This window comes from Oncorhynchus gorbuscha, unplaced genomic scaffold (genome assembly GCF_021184085.1).
Source record: "Oncorhynchus gorbuscha isolate QuinsamMale2020 ecotype Even-year unplaced genomic scaffold, OgorEven_v1.0 Un_scaffold_573, whole genome shotgun sequence".
NCBI classification, from domain to species: Eukaryota; Metazoa; Chordata; class Actinopteri; order Salmoniformes; family Salmonidae; genus Oncorhynchus; species Oncorhynchus gorbuscha.
The window spans coordinates 511,954-534,761 of record NW_025745407.1 but is presented as its reverse complement, the minus strand read 5'-3'; the positions used below and the strand labels follow the sequence as shown (position 1 = coordinate 534,761).

General features: G+C 40.5%; 1 protein-coding gene across 1 annotated transcript in view; it reads left to right on the top strand.

The window, feature by feature from the left end:
• LOC124018733 (serine protease HTRA3-like) overlaps window positions 1–21,102 on the top strand; it is a 25,006-nt gene extending 3,904 nt beyond the window's left edge. Inside the window, exons 3-10 of the mRNA XM_046334088.1 lie at window positions 4,397–4,508; window positions 4,711–4,793; window positions 4,947–4,979; window positions 12,131–12,248; window positions 12,338–12,394; window positions 12,492–12,552; window positions 20,344–20,442; window positions 20,937–21,102. Coding sequence (XP_046190044.1) covers window positions 4,397–4,508; window positions 4,711–4,793; window positions 4,947–4,979; window positions 12,131–12,248; window positions 12,338–12,394; window positions 12,492–12,552; window positions 20,344–20,442; window positions 20,937–21,102 — 729 coding nt within the window. The remainder of the gene's footprint in view (window positions 1–4,396; window positions 4,509–4,710; window positions 4,794–4,946; window positions 4,980–12,130; window positions 12,249–12,337; window positions 12,395–12,491; window positions 12,553–20,343; window positions 20,443–20,936) is intronic.
• Window positions 21,103–22,808: the final 1,706 nt, after the last annotated feature.

The window sequence follows — 22,808 nt, the reverse complement described above, 5'->3', positions numbered from 1 at the left end:
CAGGTTAGGTGGCCAGATAGAGAGAGAGGGTGAGAGACAGAGAGAGAGAGAGAGGGTGAGAGAGAGAGGGTGAGAGAGAGAGAGTGAGAGAGAGAGGGTGAGAGAGAGAGAGAGAGAGAGAGGGTGAGAGACAGAGAGAGAGAGAGAGGGTGAGAGACAGAGAGAGAGAGAGAGAGGGTGAGAGACAGAGAGAGAGAGAGAGGGTGAGAGACAGAGAGAGGGTGAGAGACAGAGAGAGAGAGGGTGAGAGAGAGACAGAGAGAGAGAGAGGGTGAGAGAGAGACAGAGAGAGAGAGAGAGAGGGTGAGAGACAGAGAGAGAGAGGGTGAGAGAGAGACAGAGAGAGAGAGAGGGTGAGAGAGAGACAGAGAGAGAGAGAGAGGCTGAGATAAAGGGAGAGAGGGTGAGAGAGAGAGAGAGAGTGGGTGAGATAAAGGGAGAGATAAGGAGGAAGTAGACAGGAAGTCTTGATATCACCAACAATCAGCTGACATGCATACATCTCAGTGTCCCAATGACTTTCACACCACAGTTTGGTTTTTAAATCCATTTTGGAAAACTGACTGTCCGAACAGCAAGTTACAAAATGACCGAATCGGATTTGTGTGTGCTCAGACAGTGGTCATTTGCTGACATGGCTACGCTGGTTGTCATAGTAACGACATAGTAGCAGTCAACTAGTTAGCCACAGCAGTCAACTAGCTAAATGTTTAACTTTCTAGCACATTCCCTAAGTTGTTTTGTAAACAGTTAGCAAGCTAGTTAGCTACAGCAGTCAACTAGTTAGCTACAGCAGTCAACTAGCTAACTGTTTAACTTTCTAGCACATTCACTAAGTTGTTTTGTAAACAGTTAGCAAGCTAGTTAGCTACAGCAGTCAACTAGCTAACTGTTTAACTTTCTAGCACATTCACTAAGTTGTTTTGTAAACAGTTAGCAAGCTAGTTAGCTACAGCAGTCAACTAGCTAACTGTTTAACTTTCTAGCACATTCACTAAGTTGTTTTGTAAACAGTTAACAAGCTAGTTAGCTACAGCATTCAACTAGCTAACTGTTTAACTTTCTAGCACATTCACTAAGTTGTTTTGTAAACAGTTAACAAGCTAGTTAGCTACAGCAGTCAACTAGTTAGCTACAGCAGTCAACTAGCTAACTGTTTAACTTTCTAGCACATTCACTAAGTTGTTTTGTAAACAGTTAGCAAGCTAGTTAGCTACAGCAGTCAACTAGTTAGCTACAGGAGTCAGCTAGTTAGCTACAGCAGTCAACTAGTTAGCTACAGGAGTCAGCTAGTTAGCTACAGGAGTCAGCTAGTTAGCTACAGCAGTCAGCTAGTTAGCTACAGGAGTCAGCTAGTTAGCTACAGCAGTCAGCTAGTTAGCTACAGCAGTCAACTAGTTAGCTACAGCAGTCAGCTAGTTAGCTACAGCAGTCAGCTAGTTAGCTACAGCAGTCAACTAGTTAGCTACCACATGTTCTTGTCAAACTGCAAAGCAACAAGATGTGCCAAATAACGAATAACAGTCTACGAAAACCACTTGAGGGTAAATAAATCACATTCAGACACAAGTCACATGGTCAGGGATCGGATTTGACCGTTCAGACACGAGTCACATTAGCTACAGGGATCAACTAGTTTGACCGTTCAGACACAAGTCACATGGCCAGGGATCGGATTTGACCGTTCAGACACGAGTCACATCAGCTAGTTAGGGATCAGATTTGACCGCTCAGACACGCAGTCACATCGTCAGGGATCGGATTTGACCGTTCAGTCACGAGTCACATCGCCAGGGATCGGATTTGACCGTTCAGACACAAGTCACATCGCCAGGGATCGGATTTGACCGTTCAGACACGAGTCACATCGGCAGGGATCGGATTTGACCGTTCAGACACAAGTCACATCGTCAGGGATCGGATTTGACCGTTCAGACACGAGTCACATCGGCAGGGATCAGATTTGACCGTTCAGACACGAGTCACATCGGCAGGGATCGGATTTGACCGTTCAGACACTAGTCACATCGCCAGGGATCGGATTTGACCGTTCAGACACGAGTCACATCGCCAGGGATCGGATTTGACTGTTCAGACACTAGTCACATCGGCAGGGATCAGATTTGACCGTTCAGACACTAGTCACATCGGCAGGGATCGGATTTGACCGTTCAGACACGAGTCACATGGCCAGGGATCGGATTTGACTGTTCAGACACTAGTCACATCGCCAGGGATCGGATTTGACCGTTCAGACACGAGTCACATCGTCAGGGATCGGATTTGACCGTTCAGACACGAGTCACATCACCAGGGATCAGATTTGACCGTTCAGACACAAGTCACATCGCCAGGGATCGGATTTGACCGTTCAGACACGAGTCACATCGTCAGGGATCGGATTTGACCGTTCAGACACGAGTCACATCGCCAGGGATCGGATTTGACCGTTCAGACACGAGTCACATCGCCAGGGATCAGATTTGACCGTTCAGACACGAGTCACATCGCCAGGGATCGGATTTCAGAATCCAGGAACAAAAAAAGCTACTAACCGGATGAGCGAAAAAAATGGCTTTGAGTCACTTCAAACTGCCAATGTTAACGTGGCTTGATGGTCAACATGGGAATGATGCCTCTCTGCTTGGTATTACTATAAGGAGGTATAAGAACTACAGTACCCATCAACCCAGAGATAGAGACCTGATGCCTCTCTGCTTGGTATTACTATAAGGAGGTATAAGAACTACAGTACCCATCAACCCAGAGATAGAGACCTGATGCCTCTCTGCTTGGTATTACTATAAGGAGGTATAAGAACTACAGTACCCATCAACCCAGAGATAGAGACCTGATGCCTCTCTGCTTGGTATTACTATAAGGAGGTATAAGAACTACAGTACCCATCAACCCAGAGATAGAGACCTGATGTCTCTAGGAACTATAAGGAGGTATAAGAACAGTACCCATCAACCCAGAGATAGAGACCTGATGTCTCTCTTGGTATTACTATAAGGAGGTATAAGAACTACAGTACCCATCAACCCAGAGATAGAGACCTGATGTCTCTAGGAACTACAGTACCCATCAACCCAGAGATGGAGACCTGATGTCTCTAGGAACTACAGTACCCATCAACCCAGAGATGGAGACCTGATGTCTCTAGGAACTACAGTACCCATCAACCCAGAGATGGAGACCTGATGTCTCTAGGAACTACAGTACCCATCAACCCAGAGATAGAGACCTGATGTTTCTAGGAACTACAGTACCCATCAACCCAGAGATGGAGACCTGATGTCTCTAGGAACTACAGTACCCATCAACCCAGAGATGGAGACCTGATGTCTCTAGGAACTACAGTACCCATCAACCCAGAGATAGAGACCTGATGTTTCTAGGAACTACAGTACCCATCAACCCAGAGATAGAGACCTGATGTCTCTAGGAACTACAGTACCCATCAACCCAGAGAGAGACCTGATGTTTCTAGGAACTACAGTACCCATCAACCCAGAGATAGAGACCTGATCTCTAGTCTACTAGAGACCTGATGCCTCTAGAACTACAGTACCCATCAACCCAGAGATGGAGACCTGATGTCTCTAGGAACTACAGTACCCATCAACCCAGAGATAGAGACCTGATGTTTCTAGGAACTACAGTACCCATCAACCCAGAGATAGAGACCTGATGTTTCTAGGAACTACAGTACCCATCAACCCAGAGATGGAGACCTGATGTCTCTAGGAACTACAGTACCCATCAACCCAGAGATGGAGACCTGATGTCTCTAGGAACTACAGTACCCATCAACCCAGAGATAGAGACCTGATGTTTCTAGGAACTACAGTACCCATCAACCCAGAGATAGAGACCTGCTATCTCTAGGAACTACAGTACTCATCAACCTAGAGACCTGATGCCTCTAGGAACTACAGTACCCATCAACCCAGAGATAGACCTGATGTCTCTAGGAACTACAGTACCCATCAACCCAAAGATAGACCTGATGTCTCTAGGAACTACCCTCAGTCTCTTTGCACAAGCTCTGACAGAATCTTCTCCAAAACAAGCAATACTTCTTGTGTACATAACCTCTCTCTGGGTTGAAGAGAGAGTGAGAGAGGGTGAGGGTGAGAGAGAGCGAGAGAGACAGGGTTAGAGAGAGAGGGAGAAAGAGAGAGAGTGAGTGTGTGAGAGATGGAGGTATGATGTGTGTTCTCACACCTCTCTGAAATACTTTCCCTTTCATGAGCAATGCCTTTCATTCTCTTATTCTCTTCTCTCTCTCTCTCTCCTTTCTTCTCTTCTCTCTCTCTCTCTCTCTCTCTCTCTCTCTCTCTCTCTCTCTCTCTCTCTCTCTTCTCTCTCTCTCTCTCGTGTATGAGTGTAGAAGAAGCTTCCTGTTCTGTCTCTGGGTCGGTCATCTGATCTGAGACCAGGGGAGTTTGTGGTTGCCATCGGCAGCCCCTTCGCCCTCCAGAATACCGTTACCACGGGGATTGGTGAGTTGCTACGGCTTCAGTCAATTCAAGAAGTTACATGAAATGTCAAATGAACACGTGGTATTGTTGATAGAGAGGTGTGAGAGGTGTGTGTGTGTGTGTGTGTGTGTGTGTGTGTGTGTGTGTGTGTGTGTGTGTGTGTGTGTGTGTGTGTGTGTGTGTGTGTGTGTGTGTGTGTGTGTGTGTGTGTGTGTGTGTGTAGTGAGCACGGCCCAGAGAGATGGGAAGGAGCTGGGCATCAGAGACTCAGACATAGACTACATTCAGACTGACGCTATCATCAATGTAAGAACACATAATAAATAAATAATTTCTTTATAAAGCCATGATCAGATTCCAATCATAACCATGTTCTCTCTCACTCCCTCACTCTCTCACTCTCTCTCTCCTCTCCCCCTCTCTCTCTCTCTGTGTGTTTCATCTCTTCTTGATGAGCAGTATGGTAACTCAGGAGGACCTCTGGTTAACTTGGTGAGTGTCATGTTATTACCACCTGAATCTATAGATCAATGAGGGGCTGAATCTATAGATCAATGAGGGGCTGAATCTAATGAAGGGCTGAATCTATAGATCAATGAAGGGCTGAATCTATAGATCAATGAGGGGCTGAATCTATAGATCAATGAAGGGCTGAATCTATAGATCAATGAAGGGCTGAATCTATAGATCAATGAGGGGCTGAATCTATAGATCAATGAAGGGCTGAATCTATAGATCAATGAAGGGCTGAATCTATAGATCAATGAAGGGCTGAATCTATAGATCAATGAAGGGCTGAATCTATAGATCAATGAGGGGCTGAATCTATAGATCAATGAGGGGCTGCATCTAATGAAGGGCTGAATCTATAGATCAATGAGGGGCTGAATCCAATGAGGGGCTGAATCTATAGATCAATGAAGGGCTGAATCTATAGATCAATGAAGGGCTGAATCTATAGATCAATGAAGGGCTGAATCTATAGATCAATGAAGGGCTGAATCTATAGATCAATGAAGGGCTGAATCTATAGATCAATGAAGGGCTGAATCTAATGAGGGGCTGAATCTATAGATCAATGAAGGGCTGAATCTATAGATCAATAAAGGGTTGAATCTAATGAGGGGCTGAATCTATAGATCAATAAAGGGCTGAATCTATAGATCAATGAGGGGCTGAATCTATAGATCAATGAGGGGCTGAATCTATAGATCAATGAGGGGCTGAATCTAATGAAGGGCTGAATCTATAGATCAATGAAGGGCTGAATCTATAGGTCAATGAGGGGCTGAATCTATAGATCAATGAGGGGCTGAATCTAATGAAGGGCTGAATCTATAGATCAATGAGGGGCTGAATCTAATGAAGGGCTGAATCTATAGATCAATGAGGGGCTGAATCTATAGATCAATGAGGGGCTGAATCTATAGATCAATGAGGGGCTGAATCTATAGATCAATGAGGGGCTGAATCTATAGATCAATGAGGGGCTGAATCTATAGATCAATGAAGGGCTGAATCTAATGAGGGGCTGAATCTATAGGTCAATGAGGAGCTGAATCTATAGATCAATGAGGGGCTGAATCTAATGAGTGGCTGAATCTATAGATCAATGAAGGGCTGAATCTATAGATCAATGAGGGGCTGAATCTATAGATCAATGAGGGGCTGAATCTATAGGTCAATGAGGGGCTGAATCTAATGAAGGGCTGAATCTATAGATCAATGAGGGGCTGAATCTAATGAGTGGCTGAATCTATAGATCAATGAGGGGCTGAATCTATAGATCAATGAGGGGCTGAATCTATAGATCAATGAGGGGCTGAATCTAATGAAGGGATGAATCTATAGATCAATGAGGGGCTGAATCTATAGATCAATGAAGGGCTGAATCTAATGAAGGGCTGAATCTATAGATCAATGAGGGGCTGAATCTATAGATCAATGAAGGGCTGAATCTAATGAGGGGCTGAATCTATAGATCAATGAGGGGCTGAATCTATAGGTCAATGAAGGGCTGAATCTATAGATCAATGAGGGGCTGAATCTATAGATCAATGAGGGGCTGAATCTATAGATCAATGAGGGGCTGAATCTATAGATCAATGAAGGGCTGAATCTATAGATCAATGAGGGGCTGAATCTAATGAGTGGCTGAATCTATAGATCAATGAAGGGCTGAATCTATAGATCAATGAGGGGCTGAATCTATAGATCAATGAGGGGCTGAATCTATAGATCAATGAAGGGCTGAATCTAATGAAGGGCTGAATCTATAGATCAATGAGGGGCTGAATCTAATGAGTGGCTGAATCTATAGATCAATGAGGGGCTGAATCTATAGATCAATGAGGGGCTGAATCTATAGATCAATGAGGGGCTGAATCTATAGATCAATGAGGGGCTGAATCTATAGGTCAATGAGGGGCTGAATCTAATGAGGGGCTGAATCTATAGATCAATGAAGGGCTGAATCTATAGATCAATGAGGGGCTGAATCTATAGGTCAATGAGGGGCTGAATCCAATGAGGGGCTGAATCTATAGATCAATGAAGGGCTGAATCTAATGAGGGGCTGAATCTATAGATCAATGAAGGGCTGAATCTATAGATCAATGAAGGGCTGAATCTAATGAGGGGCTGAATCTATAGATCAATGAAGGGCTGAATCTATAGATCAATGAAGGGCTGAATCTAATAGGGGCTGATCAATGAGGGGCTGAATCTATAGATCAATGAAGGGCTGAATCTATAGGTCAATGAGGGGCTGAATCTATAGATCAATGAGGGGCTGAATCTAATGAGGGCTGAATCTATAGATCAATGAGGGAATCTAATGAGGGCTGAATCTAATGAGGGGCTGAATCTATAGATCAATGAGGGGCTGAATCTAATGAGGGCTGAATCTAAGGTCAATGAGGGGCTGAATCTAATAGGGCTGAATCTAATGAAGGGCTGAATCTATAGAATCAATGATCAATGAGGGCTGAATCTAATGAGGGGCTGAATCTATAGATCAATGAAGGGCTGAATCTATAGATCAATGAGGGCTGAATCTAATGAAGGGCTGAATCTATAGGTCAATGAGGGGCTGAATCTAATGAGGGCTGAATCTATAGATCAATGAGGGCTGAATCTATAGATCAATGAGGGCTGAATCTATAGATGGGCTGAATCTATAGATCAATGAAGGGCTGAATCTATAGATCAATGAGGGCTGAATCTCAATGAGGGCTGAATCTATAGATCAATGAGGGGCTGAATCTATAGATGAATGAGGCTGAATCTATAGGTCAATGAGGGCTGAATCTAATGAAGGGCTGAATCTATAGGTCAATGAGGGCTGAATCTAATGAGGGGCTGAATCTAATGAAGGGCTGAATCTATAGGTCAATGAGGGGCTGAATCTATAGATCAATGAGGGGCTGAATCTATAGATCAATGAGGGGCTGAATCTATAGATCAATGAGGGGCTGAATCTATAGATCAATGAGGGGCTGAATCTATAGATCAATGAGGGGCTGAATCTATAGATCAATGAGGGCTGAATCTATAGATCAATGAAGGGCTGAATCTATAGAATCAATGAATGGGGCTGAATCTATAGATCAATGAGGGCTGAATCTAATGAGGGCTGAATCTATAGATCAATGAAGGGCTGAATCTATAGATCAATGAGGGGCTGAATCTAATGAAGGGCTGAATCTATAGATCAATGAGGGGCTGAATCTAATGAGGGGCTGAATCTATAGGTCAATGAGGGGCTGAATCTAATGAAGGGCTGAATCTATAGGTCAATGAGGGGCTGAATCTAATGAGGGGCTGAATCTAATGAAGGGCTGAATCTATAGGTCAATGAGGGCTGAATCTATAGATCAATGAGGGGCTGAATCTATAGATCAATGAGGGCTGAATCTATAGATCAATGAGGGCTGAATCTATAGATCAATGAAGGGCTGAATCTATAGATCAATGAGGGCTGAATCTAATGAAGGGCTGAATCTATAGATCAATGAGGGGCTGAATATATAGGTCAATGAAGGGCTGAATCTATGGATCAATTAGGGGCTGAATCTATAGATCAATGAAGGGCTGAATCTATAGATCAATGAAGGGCTGAATCTATAGATCAATGAAGGGCTGAATCTATAGATCAATGAGGGGCTGAATCTATAGATCAATGAGGGGCTGAATCTATAGATCAATGAAGGGCTGAATCTATAGATCAATGAAGGGCTGAATCTATAGATCAATGAGGGGCTGAATCTATAGATCAATGAGGGGCTGAATCTATAGATCAATGAGGGGCTGAATCTAATGAGGGGCTGAATCTATAGATCAATGAGGGGCTGAATCTAATGAAGGGCTGAATCTATAGATCAATGAGGGGCTGAATCTAATGAGGGGCTGAATCTATAGATCAATGAAGGGCTGAATCTATAGATCAATGAGGGGCTGAATCTAATGAAGGGCTGAATCTATAGGTCAATGAGGGGCTGAATCTAATGAGGGGCTGAATCTAATGAAGGGCTGAATCTATAGGTCAATGAGGGGCTGAATCTATAGATCAATGAGGGGCTGAATCTATAGATCAATGAGGGGCTGAATCTATAGATACATGAGGGGCTGAATCTATAGATCAATGAGGGGCTGAATCTATAGATCAATGAGGGGCTGAATCTATAGATCAATGAAGGGCTGAATCTATAGATCAATGAGGGGCTGAATCTATAGATCAATGAAGGGCTGAATCTATAGATCAATGAGGGGCTGAATCTAATGAAGGGCTGAATCTATAGATCAATGAGGGGCTGAATCTAATGAAGGGCTGAATCTATAGATCAATGAGGGGCTGAATCTATAGATCAATGAGGGGCTGAATCTATAGATCAATGAGGGGCTGAATCTAATGAAGGGCTGAATCTATAGATCAATGAGGGGCTGAATCTAATGAAGGGCTGAATCTATAGATCAATGAGGGGCTGAATCTATAGATCAATGAGGGGCTGAATCTATAGATCAATGAGGGCTGAATCTATAGATCAATGAGGGGCTGAATCTATAGATCAATGAGGGGCTGAATCTATAGATCAATGAGGGCTGAATCTAATGAAGGGCTGAATCTATAGATCAATGAGGGGCTGAATCTATAGATCAATGAGGGGCTGAATCTATAGATCAATGAGGGGCTGAATCTATAGATCAATGAGGGGCTGAATCTATAGATCAATGAGGGGCTGAATCTATAGATCAATGAGGGGCTGAATCTATAGATCAATGAGGGGCTGAATCTATAGATCAATGAGGGGCTGAATCTATAGATCAATGAAGGGCTGAATCTATAGATCAATGAAGGGCTGAATCTATAGATCAATGAGGGCTGAATCTATAGGTCAATGAGGGGCTGAATCTATAGATCAATGAGGGGCTGAATCTAATGAAGGGCTGAATCTATACATCAATGAAGGGCTGAATCTATAGATCAATGAGGTGCTGAATCTATAGATCAATGAGGGGCTGAATCTAATGAAGGGCTGAATCTATAGATCAATGAGGGGCTGAATCTAATGAAGGGCTGAATCTATAGATCAATGAGGGGCTGAATCTATAGATCAATGAAGGGCTGAATCTATAGATCAATGAGGGGCTGAATCTATAGATCAATGAGGGGCTGAATCTATAGATCAATGAGGGGCTGAATCTAATGAAGGGCTGAATCTATAGATCAATGAGGGGCTGAATCTAATGAAGGGCTGAATCTATAGATCAATGAGGGGCTGAATCTATAGATCAATGAAGGGCTGAATCTATAGATCAATGAGGGCTGAATCTATAGATCAATGAGGGGCTGAATCTATAGATCAATGAGGGCTGAATCTATAGATCAATGAGGGCTGAATCTAATGAAGGGCTGAATCTATAGATCAATGAGGGGCTGAATCTATAGATCAATGAGGGGCTGAATCTATAGATCAATGAGGGGCTGAATCTATAGAGGGGCTGAATCTATAGATCAACGAGGGGCTGAATCTATAGATCAATGAGGGGCTGAATCTATAGATCAATGAGGGGCTGAATCTATAGATCAATGAGGGGCTGAATCTAATGAAGGGCTGAATCTATAGATCAATGAGGGGCTGAATCTATAGATCAATGAAGGGCTGAATCTATAGATCAATGAGGGGCTGAATCTATAGATCAATGAGGGGCTGAATCTATAGATCAATGAGGGGCTGAATCTAATGAAGGGCTGAATCTATAGATCAATGAGGGGCTGAATCTATAGATCAATGAGGGGCTGAATCTATAGATCAATGAGGGGCTGAATCTATAGAGGGGCTGAATCTATAGATCAATGAGGGGCTGAATCTATAGATCAATGAGGGGCTGAATCTATAGATCAATGAGGGGCTGAATCTATAGAGAGGCTGAATCTATAGATCAACGAGGGGCTGAATCTATAGATCAATAAGGGGCTGAATCTATAGATCAATGAGGGGCTGAATCTAATGAAGGGCTGAATCTATAGATCAATGAGGGGCTGAATCTATAGAGAGGCTGAATCTATAGATCAATGAGGGGCTGAATCTATAGATCAATGAGGGGCTGAATCTATAGATCAATGAGGGGCTGAATCTATAGATCAATGAGGGGCTGAATCTATAGATCAATGAGGGGCTGAATCTATAGATCAATGAGGGGCTGAATCTAATGAAGGGCTGAATCTATAGATCAATGAGGGGCTGAATCTATAGATCAATGAGGGGCTGAATCTATAGATCAATGAGGGGCTGAATCTATAGATCAATGAGGGTTGAAGTAATACTTCAGATTCTGGCATTGAAGCCCTTTAACTTCCATGGAGGACGTTAGAGGTGGTTGAACTAACAAATAAGGTCCTTTATCTATTTCCCCAGAGTCAGATGGACTTGTGGACCCCATGTTTATGTCTCTGTGTCCACCATGTTTATGTCTCTGTGTCCACCATGTTTATGTCTCTGTGTCCACCATGTTTATGTCTCTGTGTCCACCATGTTTATGTCTCTGTGTCCACCATGTTTATGTCTCTGTGTCCACCATGTTTATGTCTCTGTGTCCACCATGTTTATGTCTCTGTGTCCACCATGTTTATGTCTCTGTGTCCACCATGTTTATGTCTCTGTGTCCACCATGTTTATGTCTCTGTGTCCACCATGTTTATGTCTCTGTGTCCACCATGTTTATGTCTCTGTGTCCACCATGTTTATGTCTCTGTGTCCACTATGTTTATGTCTCTGTGTCCACTATGTTTATGTCTCTGTGTCCACCATGTTTATGTCTCTGTGTCCACTATGTTTATGTCTCTGTGTCCACCATGTTTAAGTCTCTGTGTCCACCATGTTTATGTCTCTGTGTGCACCATGTTTATGTCTCTTTGTCCAGCATGAAGGAAGTTAGAGGTGGTTGAACTAACCAATGCTGTCTGTATAATGACTAGTCTGTGGTATCTTCAAGCTCTTTCTCAACCCTTCTGTAGCTTACGTGTGTGTGTGTGTGTGTGTGTGTGTGTGTGTGTGTGTGTGTGTGTGTGTGTGTGTGTGTGTGTGTGTGTGTGTGTGTGTGTGTGTGTGTGTGTGTGTGTGTGTGTGTGTGTGTGTGTACAGGACGGGGAGGTGATAGGTATCAATACCCTCAAGGTGACAGCAGGAATCTCCTTCGCCATTCCTTCAGACCGGATCAGACGCTTTCTCACTGAGTCACAGCACAACAAACACAGTGCAGGTCCGTGTCTGCCTGTCTGTCTGTGGGATTGTGTGTGGTTTTGTGTGTGTGTGTGCGTCTAATGTGTGTGTGTCTGTGTTGTTGTCTAGGTAACCACAGAATGCTGAGTGGTCATTACCGTATTCCAGAACCCCAGTCAGATGCAGGTGACACACACACACACACACACACACACACCTGTGCAGGGATGTGAAAATAAATAGAAAATAGTGATTTCCTAATGTGCTGTTTTTCTTTCATCAGTAACGACAGGAGTGAAGAAGAAGCGTCTGATTGGCATTAAGATGCTCACTGTTACAGATGGGTAAAACACACACACACACACACACACACACACACACACACACACACACACACACACACACACACACACACACACACACACACACACACACACACACACACACACACACACACACACACACACACACACACACACACACACACACACACACACACACACACACACACACACACACAAAACACACACACACACACACACACACACACACACACACACACACACACACACATGGGTAAAACACACACACACACACACACACACACACACACACACACACACACACACACACACACACACACACACACACACACACACACACACACACACACACGATGGGTAAAACACACACACACACACACACACACACACACACACACACACACACACACACACACACACACACACACACACATGATGGTTAAAACACACACGCGCGCACGCACGCACGCGCACACACACACACACACACACACTATTTTTCCTGCCCTGTTGTGATATTGATGTAACTTACTAATAATATAGTTCTATAGGCCCTAAAAATGACCATAAAACCTCATTAAAATCTGACAGAATTAATTTTAAACTTTTAATTTGGACATTTGGAGGCGGTTCTTTTTTAACTACAGTTTTAGTCAACTGAAAAAAGCGTAAATTAAACATGTGAGATTATAAAGAGGTTCACTCTATATTTGTATCTGTGGATAGTCAGTGCCTCTCATCCATACCTCTGTCTATGGATGAGGCAGTATCTTTAGACGGTCAGTGCCTCTCATCCATACCTCTGTCTATGGATGAGGCAGTATCTTTAGACGGTCAGTGCCTCTCATCCATACCTCTGTCTATGGATGAGGCAGTATCTTTAGATGTCAGTGCCTCTCATCCATACCTCTGTCTATGGATGAGGCAGTATCTTTAGACGGTCAGTGCCTCTCATCCATACCTCTGTCTATGGATGAGGCAGTATCTTTAGACAGAATTCTATGGATGAGGCAGTATCTTTAGACTCAGTGCCTCTCATCCATACCTCTGTCTATGGATGAGGCAGTATCTTTAGACGGTCAGTGCCTCTCATCCATACCTCTGTCTATGGATGAGGCAGTATCTTTAGACGGTCAGTGCCTCTCATCCATACCTCTGTCTATGGATGAGGCAGTATCTTTAGACGGTCAGTGCCTCTCATCCATACCTCTGTCTATGGATGAGGCAGTATCTTTAGACGGTCAGTGCCTCTCATCCATACCTCTGTCTATGGATGAGACAGTATCTCATCCTCTCATCCATACTCTGTCTATGGATGAGGCAGTATCTTTAGACGGTCAGGATGAGGCCTTTAGACTCATCCATCCATACCTCTGTCTATGGATGAGGCAGTATCTTTAGACGGTCAGTGCCTCTCATCCATACCTCTGTCTATGGATGAGGCAGTATCTTTAGACGGTCAGTGCCTCTCATCCATACCTCTGTCTATGGATGAGGCAGTATCTTTAGACGGTCAGTGCCTCTCATCCATACCTCTGTCTATGGATGAGGCAGTATCTTTAGACGGTCAGTGCCTCTCATCCATACCTCTGTCTATGATGGATGAGGCAGTATCTTTAGATGGTCAGTGCCTCTCATCCATACCTCTGTCTATGATGGATGAGGCAGTATCTTTAGATGGTCAGTGCCTCTCATCCATACCTCTGTCTATGGATGAGGCAGTATCTTTAGATAGTGCCTCTCATCCATACCTCTGTCTATGGATGAGGCAGTATCTTTAGACGGTCAGTGCCTCTCATCCATACCTCTGTCTATGGATGAGGCAGTATCTTTAGACGGTCAGTGCCTCTCATCCATACCTCTGTCTATGGATGAGGCAGTATCTTTAGACGGTCAGTGCCTCTCATCCATACCTCTGTCTATGGATGAGGCAGTATCTTTAGACGGTCAGTGCCTCTCATCCATACCTCTGTCTATGGATGAGGCAGTATCTTTAGACGGTCAGTGCCTCTCATCCATACCTCTGTCTATGGATGAGGCAGTATCTTTAGACGGTCAGTGCCTCTCATCCATACCTCTGTCTATGGATGAGGCAGTATCTTTAGACGGTCAGTGCCTCTCATCCATACCTCTGTCTATGATGGATGAGACAGTATCTTTAGACGGTCAGTGCCTCTCATCCATACCTCTGTCTATGGATGATGCAGTATCTTTAGATGCTCAGTGCCTCTCATCCATACCTCTGTCTATGGATGAGGCAGTATCTTTAGACGGTCAGTGCCTCTCATCCATAGCTCTGTCTATGGATGAGGCAGTATCTTTAGACGGTCAGTGCCTCTCATCCATACCTCTGTCTATGGATGAGACAGTGGTTCCATTTCTCCAGGCCCATATATGTACAATGCCTTGCGAAAGTATTCGGCCCCCTTGAACTTTGCGACCTTTTGCCACATTTCAGGCTTCAAACATAAAGATATAAAACTGTATTTTTTTGTGAAGAATCAACAACAAGTGGGACACAATCATGAAGTGGAACGACATTTATATTATATTTCAAACTTTTTTAACAAATCAAAAACTGAAAAATTGGGCGTGCAAAATTATTCAGCCCCTTTAGTCTGGTAGAGGAGTAATCTAATTAATGTATATATATACTGTAGTCTGGTAGAGGAAGTCTTTAATTAATGTATATTTATACTGTAGTCTGGTCGAGGAGTAATCTAATTAATGTATATTTATACTGTAGTCTGGTAGAGGAGGTCTTTAATCTAATTAATGTATATTTATACTGTAGTCTGGTAGAGGAGTAATCTAATTAATGTATATTTATACTGTAGTCTGGTAGAGGAGTAATCTAATTAATGTATATTTATACTGTAGTCTGGTAGAGGAGGTCTTTAATCTAATTAATGTATATTTATACTGTAGTCTGGTAGAGGAGGTCTTTAATCTAATTAATGTATATTTATACTGTAGTCTGGTAGAGGAGGTCTTTAATCTAATTAATGTATATTTATACTGTAGTCTGGTAGAGGAGTAATCTAATTAATGTATATTTATACTGTAGTCTGGTAGAGGAGGTCTTTAATCTAATTAATGTATATTTATACTGTAGTCTGGTAGAGGAGGTCTTTAATCTAATTAATGTATATTTATACTGTAGTCTGGTAGAGGAGGTCTTTAATCTAATTAATGTTTATTTATACTGTAGTCTGGTAGAGGAGGTCTTTAATTAATGTATATTTATACTGTAGTCTGGTAGAGGAGTAATCTAATTAATGTATATTTATAATGTCGTCTGGTAGAGGAGGTCTTTAAACTAATTAATGTATATTTATACTGTAGTCTGGTAGAGGAGGTCTTTAATCTAATTAATGTATATATATACTGTAGTCTGGTAGAGGAGTAATCTAATTAATGTATATTTATACTGTAGTCTGGTAGAGGAGTAATCTAATTAATGTATATTTATACTGTAGTCTGGTAGAGGAGGTCTTTAATCTAATTAATGTATATTTATACTGTAGTCTGGTAGAGGAGGTCTTTAATCTAATTAATGTATATTTATACTGTAGTCTGGTAGAGGAGGTCTTTAATCTAATTAATGTTTATTTATACTGTAGTCTGGTAGAGGAGTAAACTAATTAATGTTTATTTATACTGTAGTCTGGTAGAGGAGGTCTTTAATCTAATTAATGTTTATTTATACTGTAGTCTGGTAGAGGAGGTCTTTAATCTAATTAATGTTTATTTATACTGTAGTCTGGTAGAGGAGGTCTTTAATCTAATTAATGTATATTTATACTGTAGTCTGGTAGAGGACTAATTAATGTGTATTTATACTGTAGTCTGGTAGACACTTTAATCTAATTAATGTTTATTTATACTGTAGTCTGGTAGAGGACTAAACTAATTAATGTTTATTTATACTGTAGTCTGGTAGAGGAAGTCTTTAATTAATGTATATTTATACTGTAGTCTGGTAGAGGAGGTCTTTAATCTAATTAATGTATATTTATACTGTAGTCTGGTAGAGGAGGTCTTTAATCTAATTAATGTATATTTATACAGTCTGGTAGACAGTAATCTAATTAATGTATACACACTGTAGTCTGGTAGAGGTAATCTAATTAATGTTTATTTATACTGTAGTCTGGTAGAGGAGTAATCTAATTAATGTATATTTATACTGTAGTCTGGTAGAGGAGGTCTTTAATCTAATTAATGTTTATTTATACTGTAGTCTGGTAGAGGAGTAATCTAATTAATGTATATTTATACTGTAGTCTGGTAGAGGAGGTCTTTAATCTAATTAATGTATATTTATACTGTAGTCTGGTAGAGGAGGTCTTTAATCTAATTAATGTATATTTATACTGTAGTCTGATAGAGGAGGTCTTTAATCTAATTAATGTATATTTATACTGTAGTCTGGTAGAGGAGTAATCTAATTAATGTATATTTATACTGTAGTCTGGTAGAGGAGTAAACTAATTAATGTTTATTTATACTGTAGTCTGGTAGAGGAGGTCTTTAATCTAATTAATGTTTATTTATACTGTAGTCTGGTAGAGGATAATCTAATTAATGTATATTTATACTGTAGTCTGGTAGAGGAGTAATCTAATTAATGTATATTTATACTGTAGTCTGGTGTTAATCTAATTAATGTATATTTATACTGTAGTCTGGTAGAGGAGGTCTTTAATCTAATTAATGTTATTTATACAGTCTGGTAGAGGGTAATCTAATTAATGTATATTTATACTGTAGTCTGGTAGAGCAGTAATCTAATTAATGTATATTTATAATGTAGTCTGGTAGACTAATTAATGTATATTTATACTGTAGTCTGGTAGAGGAGTAATCTAATTAATGTATATTTATACTGTAGTCTGGTAGAGGAGTAATCTAATTCATGTATATTTATACTGTAGTCTGGTAGAGGAGTAATCTAATTAATGTATATTTATACTGTAGTCTGGTAGAGGAGGTCTTTAATCTAATTAATGTTTATTTATACTGTAGTCTGGTAGAGGAGTAATCTAATTAATGTATATTTATACTGTAGTCTGGTAGAGGAGTAATCTAATTAATGTATATTTATACTGTAGTCTGGTAGAGGAGTAATCTAATTAATGTATATTTATACTGTAGTCTGGTAGAGGAGTAAACTAATTAATGTTTATTTATACTGTAGTCTGGTAGAGTAGTAATCTAATTAATGTATATTTATACTGTAGTCTGGTAGAGGAGTAATCTAATTAATGTATATTTATACTGTAGTCTGGTAGAGGAGGTAAACTAATTAATGTTTATTTATACTGTAGTCTGGTAGAGGAGTAATCTAATTAATGTATATTTATACTGTAGTCTGGTAGAGTAATCTAATTAATGTATATTTATACTGTAGTCTGGTAGAGGAGGTCTTTAATCTAATTAATGTATATTTATACTGTAGTAAAATAAATGTGCCTTTTTACTAGTCTTTACTCTAGTCTGGTGTGTGTAATCTAATTAATGTATATTTATACTGTAGTCTGGTAGAGGAGTAATCTAATTAATGTATATTTATACTGTAGTCTGGTAGAGGAGGTCTTTAATCTAATTAATGTGTATTTATACTACTCTAGGGTGGAGGTCTTTAATCTAATTAATCTTTAATCTATTTATACTGTAGTCTGGTACAGGAGGTCTTTAATCTAATTAATGTATATTTATACTGTAGTCTGGTAGAGGAGTAATCTAATTAATGTATATTTATACTGTAGTCTGGTACTTTAATCTAATTAATGTTTATTTATACTGTAGTCTGATAGAGGAGGTCTTTAATCTAATTAATGTATATTTATACTGTAGTCTGGTAGAGGAGTAATCTAATTAATGTATATTTATACTGTAGTCTGGTAGAGGAGGTCTTTAATCTAATTAATGTTTGTTTATACTGTAGTCTGGTAGAGGAGGTCTTTAATCTAATTAATGTATATTTATACTGTAGTCTGGTAGAGGAGTAATCTAATTAATGTATATTTATACTGTAGTCTGGTAGAGGAGTAATCTAATTAATGTATATTTATACTGTAGTCTGGTAGAGGAGTAAACTAATTAATGTATATTTATACTGTAGTCTGGTAGAGGAGTAAACTAATTAATGTTTATTTATACTGTAGTCTGGTAGAGGAGTAATCTAATTAATGTATATTTATACTGTAGTCTGGTAGAGGAGTAATCTAATTAATGTATATTTATACTGTAGTCTGGTAGAGTCTTTAATCTAATTAATGTATATTTATACTAGTTTAGAAAATCTTTAATCTAATAATGAATACTGTAGTCTGGTAGAGGAGGTCTTTAATCTAATTAATGTTTATTTATACTGTAGTCTGGTAGACTAATCTAATTAATGTATATTTATACTGTAGTCTGGTAGAGGAGTAATCTAATTAATGTATATTTATACTGTAGTCTGGTAGAAGAGTAATCTAATTAATGTATATTTATACTGTAGTCTGGTAGAGGAGGTCTTTAATCTAATTAATGTATATTTAACTGTAGTCTGGTAGAGGAGTTCTAATTAATGTATATTTATACTGTAGTCTGGACTAGGTCTTTAATCTAATTAATGTACATACTGTGTCTGGTAGAGGAGTAATCTAATTAATGTATATTTATACTGTAGTCTAGAGGAGGTCTTTAATCTAATTAATGTATATTTATACTGTAGTCTGAGAAGAGTAATCTAGTTAATGTATATTTATACTGTAGTGGTAGGAGGTCTTTAATCTAATTAATGTATATTTATACTGGTCTGGTAGAAGAGTAATCTAATTAATGTATATTTATACTGTAGTCTGGTAGAGGAGGTCTTTAATCTAATTAATGTATATTTATACTGTAGTCTGGTAGAGGAGTAATCTAATTAATGTATATTTATACTGTAGTTTGGTAGAGGAGGTCTTTAATCTAATTAATGTATATTTATACTGTAGTCTGGTAGAAGAGTAATCTAATTAATGTATATTTATACTGTAGTCTGGTAGAGGAGGTCTTTAATCTAATTAATGTATATTTATACTGTAGTCTGGTAGAGGAGTAATCTAATTAATGTATATTTATACTGTAGTCTGGTAGAGGAGGTCTTTACCTAATTAATGTATATTTATACTGTAGTCTGGTAGAGGAGGTCTTTAATCTAATTAATGTATATTTATACTGTAGTCTGGTAGAGGAGGTCTTTAATCTAATTAATGTATATTTATACTGTAGTCTGGTAGAGGAGTAATCTAATTAATGTATATTTATACTGTAGTCTGGTAGAGGAGATCTTTAATCTAATTAATGTTTATTTATACTGTAGTCTGGTAGAGGAGATCTTTAATCTAATTAATGTTTATTTATACTGTAGTCTGGTAGAGGAGTAATCTAATTAATGTATATTTATACTGTAGTCTGGTAGAAGAGTAATCTAATTAATGTATATTTATACTGTAGTCTGGTAGAGGAGGTCTTTAATCTAATTAATGTATATTTATACTGTAGTCTGGTAGAGGAGTAATCTAATTAATGTATATTTATGCTGTAGTCTGGTAGAGGAGGTCTTTAATCTAATTAATGTATATTTATACTGTAGTCTGGTAGAGGAGGTCTTTAATCTAATTAATGTATATTTATACTGTAGTCTGGTAGAGGAGTAATCTAATTAATGTATATTTATACTGTAGTCTGGTAGAGGAGATCTTTAATCTAATTAATGTATATTTATACTGTAGTCTGGTAGAGGAGTAATCTAATTAATGTATATTTATACTGTAGTCTCGTGGAGGAGATGAAGAGGCAGAATCCTGACTTCCCTGATGATGTCACCAGTGGAGTGTTGGTCCATCGGGTTATACCTGAGTCCCCTGCGGACAGGTAGGTGTTCACACACACACACACACACACACACACACACACACACACACACACACACACACACACACACACACACACACACACACACACACACACACACACACACACACACACACACACACAGGTAGGTGTTCACACACACATACACATACACATACACACACGCATACACACACACACAGGTAGGTGTTTTCACACAGACACATACACATACACACACGCATACACACACACACAGTAGGTGTTTTCACACAGACACATACACACATACACACACAGGTCACACAGACTACATACACACACAGGTGTACTCACACACACAGACACACACACAGGTTCACACTACACACACACACACACACACACACACACACACACACACAGGTAGGTGTTTTCACACAGACACAACACTAGCCTATCAAAGGGCAAGGTTGAGCCATCACTGTACCAATGTGGAACCGTCCCAATGAGAACCTCTCGTTTTTCTACAAAAGGGGCGGGATAGAGGCCGGTGACGTGATCCTCAAGCTGAACGGCCGCCCACTCAGGACCACCGACGAGCTGCAGGGGGCGTTGCTGGCGTGGGCCCCTCCTCCTGGAGGTTCGTGCGGCTACGACGAGCTGCTTTTCCACATAGAGCCCCACGTCGTCATGCAGTGAGGAGGCGGAGTCATGGACCAGGGAAATGTAGTTAGAGTTGTTTTGTTTTGTTGTTGCAGAGTTGGGGGGGGGGAGTCAATTCCAATTAAAAAGGTAGTCAAAGTCAATTCAGGAAGTGATTTCGATTTAAACTAAATAAATCTCTTTTACTTTTCAGTTTATTGAGAAGTCGTTTGAAAATAAATGGCCTTTTTTGCAATTTAGGACATGAATTGACCTGCCTTCAGTTGGAATTCAGAACGACCCTGTTTTAATGTTGTTATGCGTTTTGACTGTGTTCTCTGTGGTGACTGGGCTGGACTCACTACAGATGTACTGCCAGCTTATTCCCTACCTATAGTGGACACTATAATCCCTACTTATAGTGGACACTATGTTCCCTATTTATAGTGGACACTATGTTCCCTACCTATAGTGCTTGTAACCAGGGCACTAGAGCCCATTGGTTGCCTAACAACCTCATAGTTTAGCCTGGTTGCTAGGCGGTTGCTAGGTCATTTCGGATATATCTATGTCCAAATGTATTCCTTATGTAGTGCACTACTTTGGACTAGGACCCTACATAGTGGACTAGAGCCCTATTCCTTATGTAGTGCACTACTTTGGACTAGGACCCTACATAGTGAACTAGAGCCCTATTCCTTATGTAGTGCACTACTTTGGACCAGGACCCTACATAGTGAACTAGCTCCTATTCCTGGACTGTGCACTACTTTGGACTAGGACCCTACATAGTGAACTAGAGCCCTATTTGTTATGTAGTGCACTACTTTGGACTAGGACCCTACATAGTGAACTAGCTCCCTATTCCTTATGTAGTGCACTACTTTGGTCCAGGACCCTACATAGGGAATAGGGCTCTGGTATAAAGTAGTGCACTACATAGGGAATAGGGCTCTGGTCTAAAGTAGTGCACTATATAGGGAATACTCTGGTCTAAAGTAGTGCACTATATAGGGAATGGGCTCTGGTCTAAAGTAGTGCTATATAGGGAATAGGGCTCTGGTCTATAGTAGTACTACTATATAGGGAATGGGCTCTGGTCTAAAGTAGTGTACTACATAGGGAATAGGGCTCTGGTCTGGTGTGTACTCTATAGGGAATAGGGCTCTGGTCTAAAGTAGTGTACTACATAGGGAATAGGGCTCTGGTCTAAAGTAGTGCACTATGTAGGGAATAGGGCTCTGGTCTAAAGTAGTGTACTACATAGGGAATAGGGCTCTGGTCTAAAGTAGTGCACTATGTAGGGTTTAGGGTGCCATCTGGGATTAATTCACTATAAACGCTAGACATCTTTCAGAGAGAGATGGAGATAGAGGAGGTGCTTTAAAGGACCCTTCTGCCCGTAGACCTCATAGTTGAGCCTGGTTGCTAGGCGGTTGCTAGGCAGTTGCTAGGCGGTTGCTAGGCGGTTGCTAGGCGGTTGCTAGGCGGTTGCTAGGCGGTTGCTAGGCGGTTGCTAGGCGGTTGCTAGGCGGTTGCTAGGCGGTTGCTAGGCCGTTTTATGCTGTACTGTATGTATGTTCATGTAAACATGAGTAAATAAAGTTCATGTTTCAAAATTGAGTGACGGATTTATTCCTACATTGTGATATTTACATAAATAATGTGCAGTATGTCACGACACACAGCCGTTTATCCGCAAACCTAGTTACTGGTGGACTGAGTAGAAACCCAGCTACTGGTGGAATGAATGGAAACCCAGC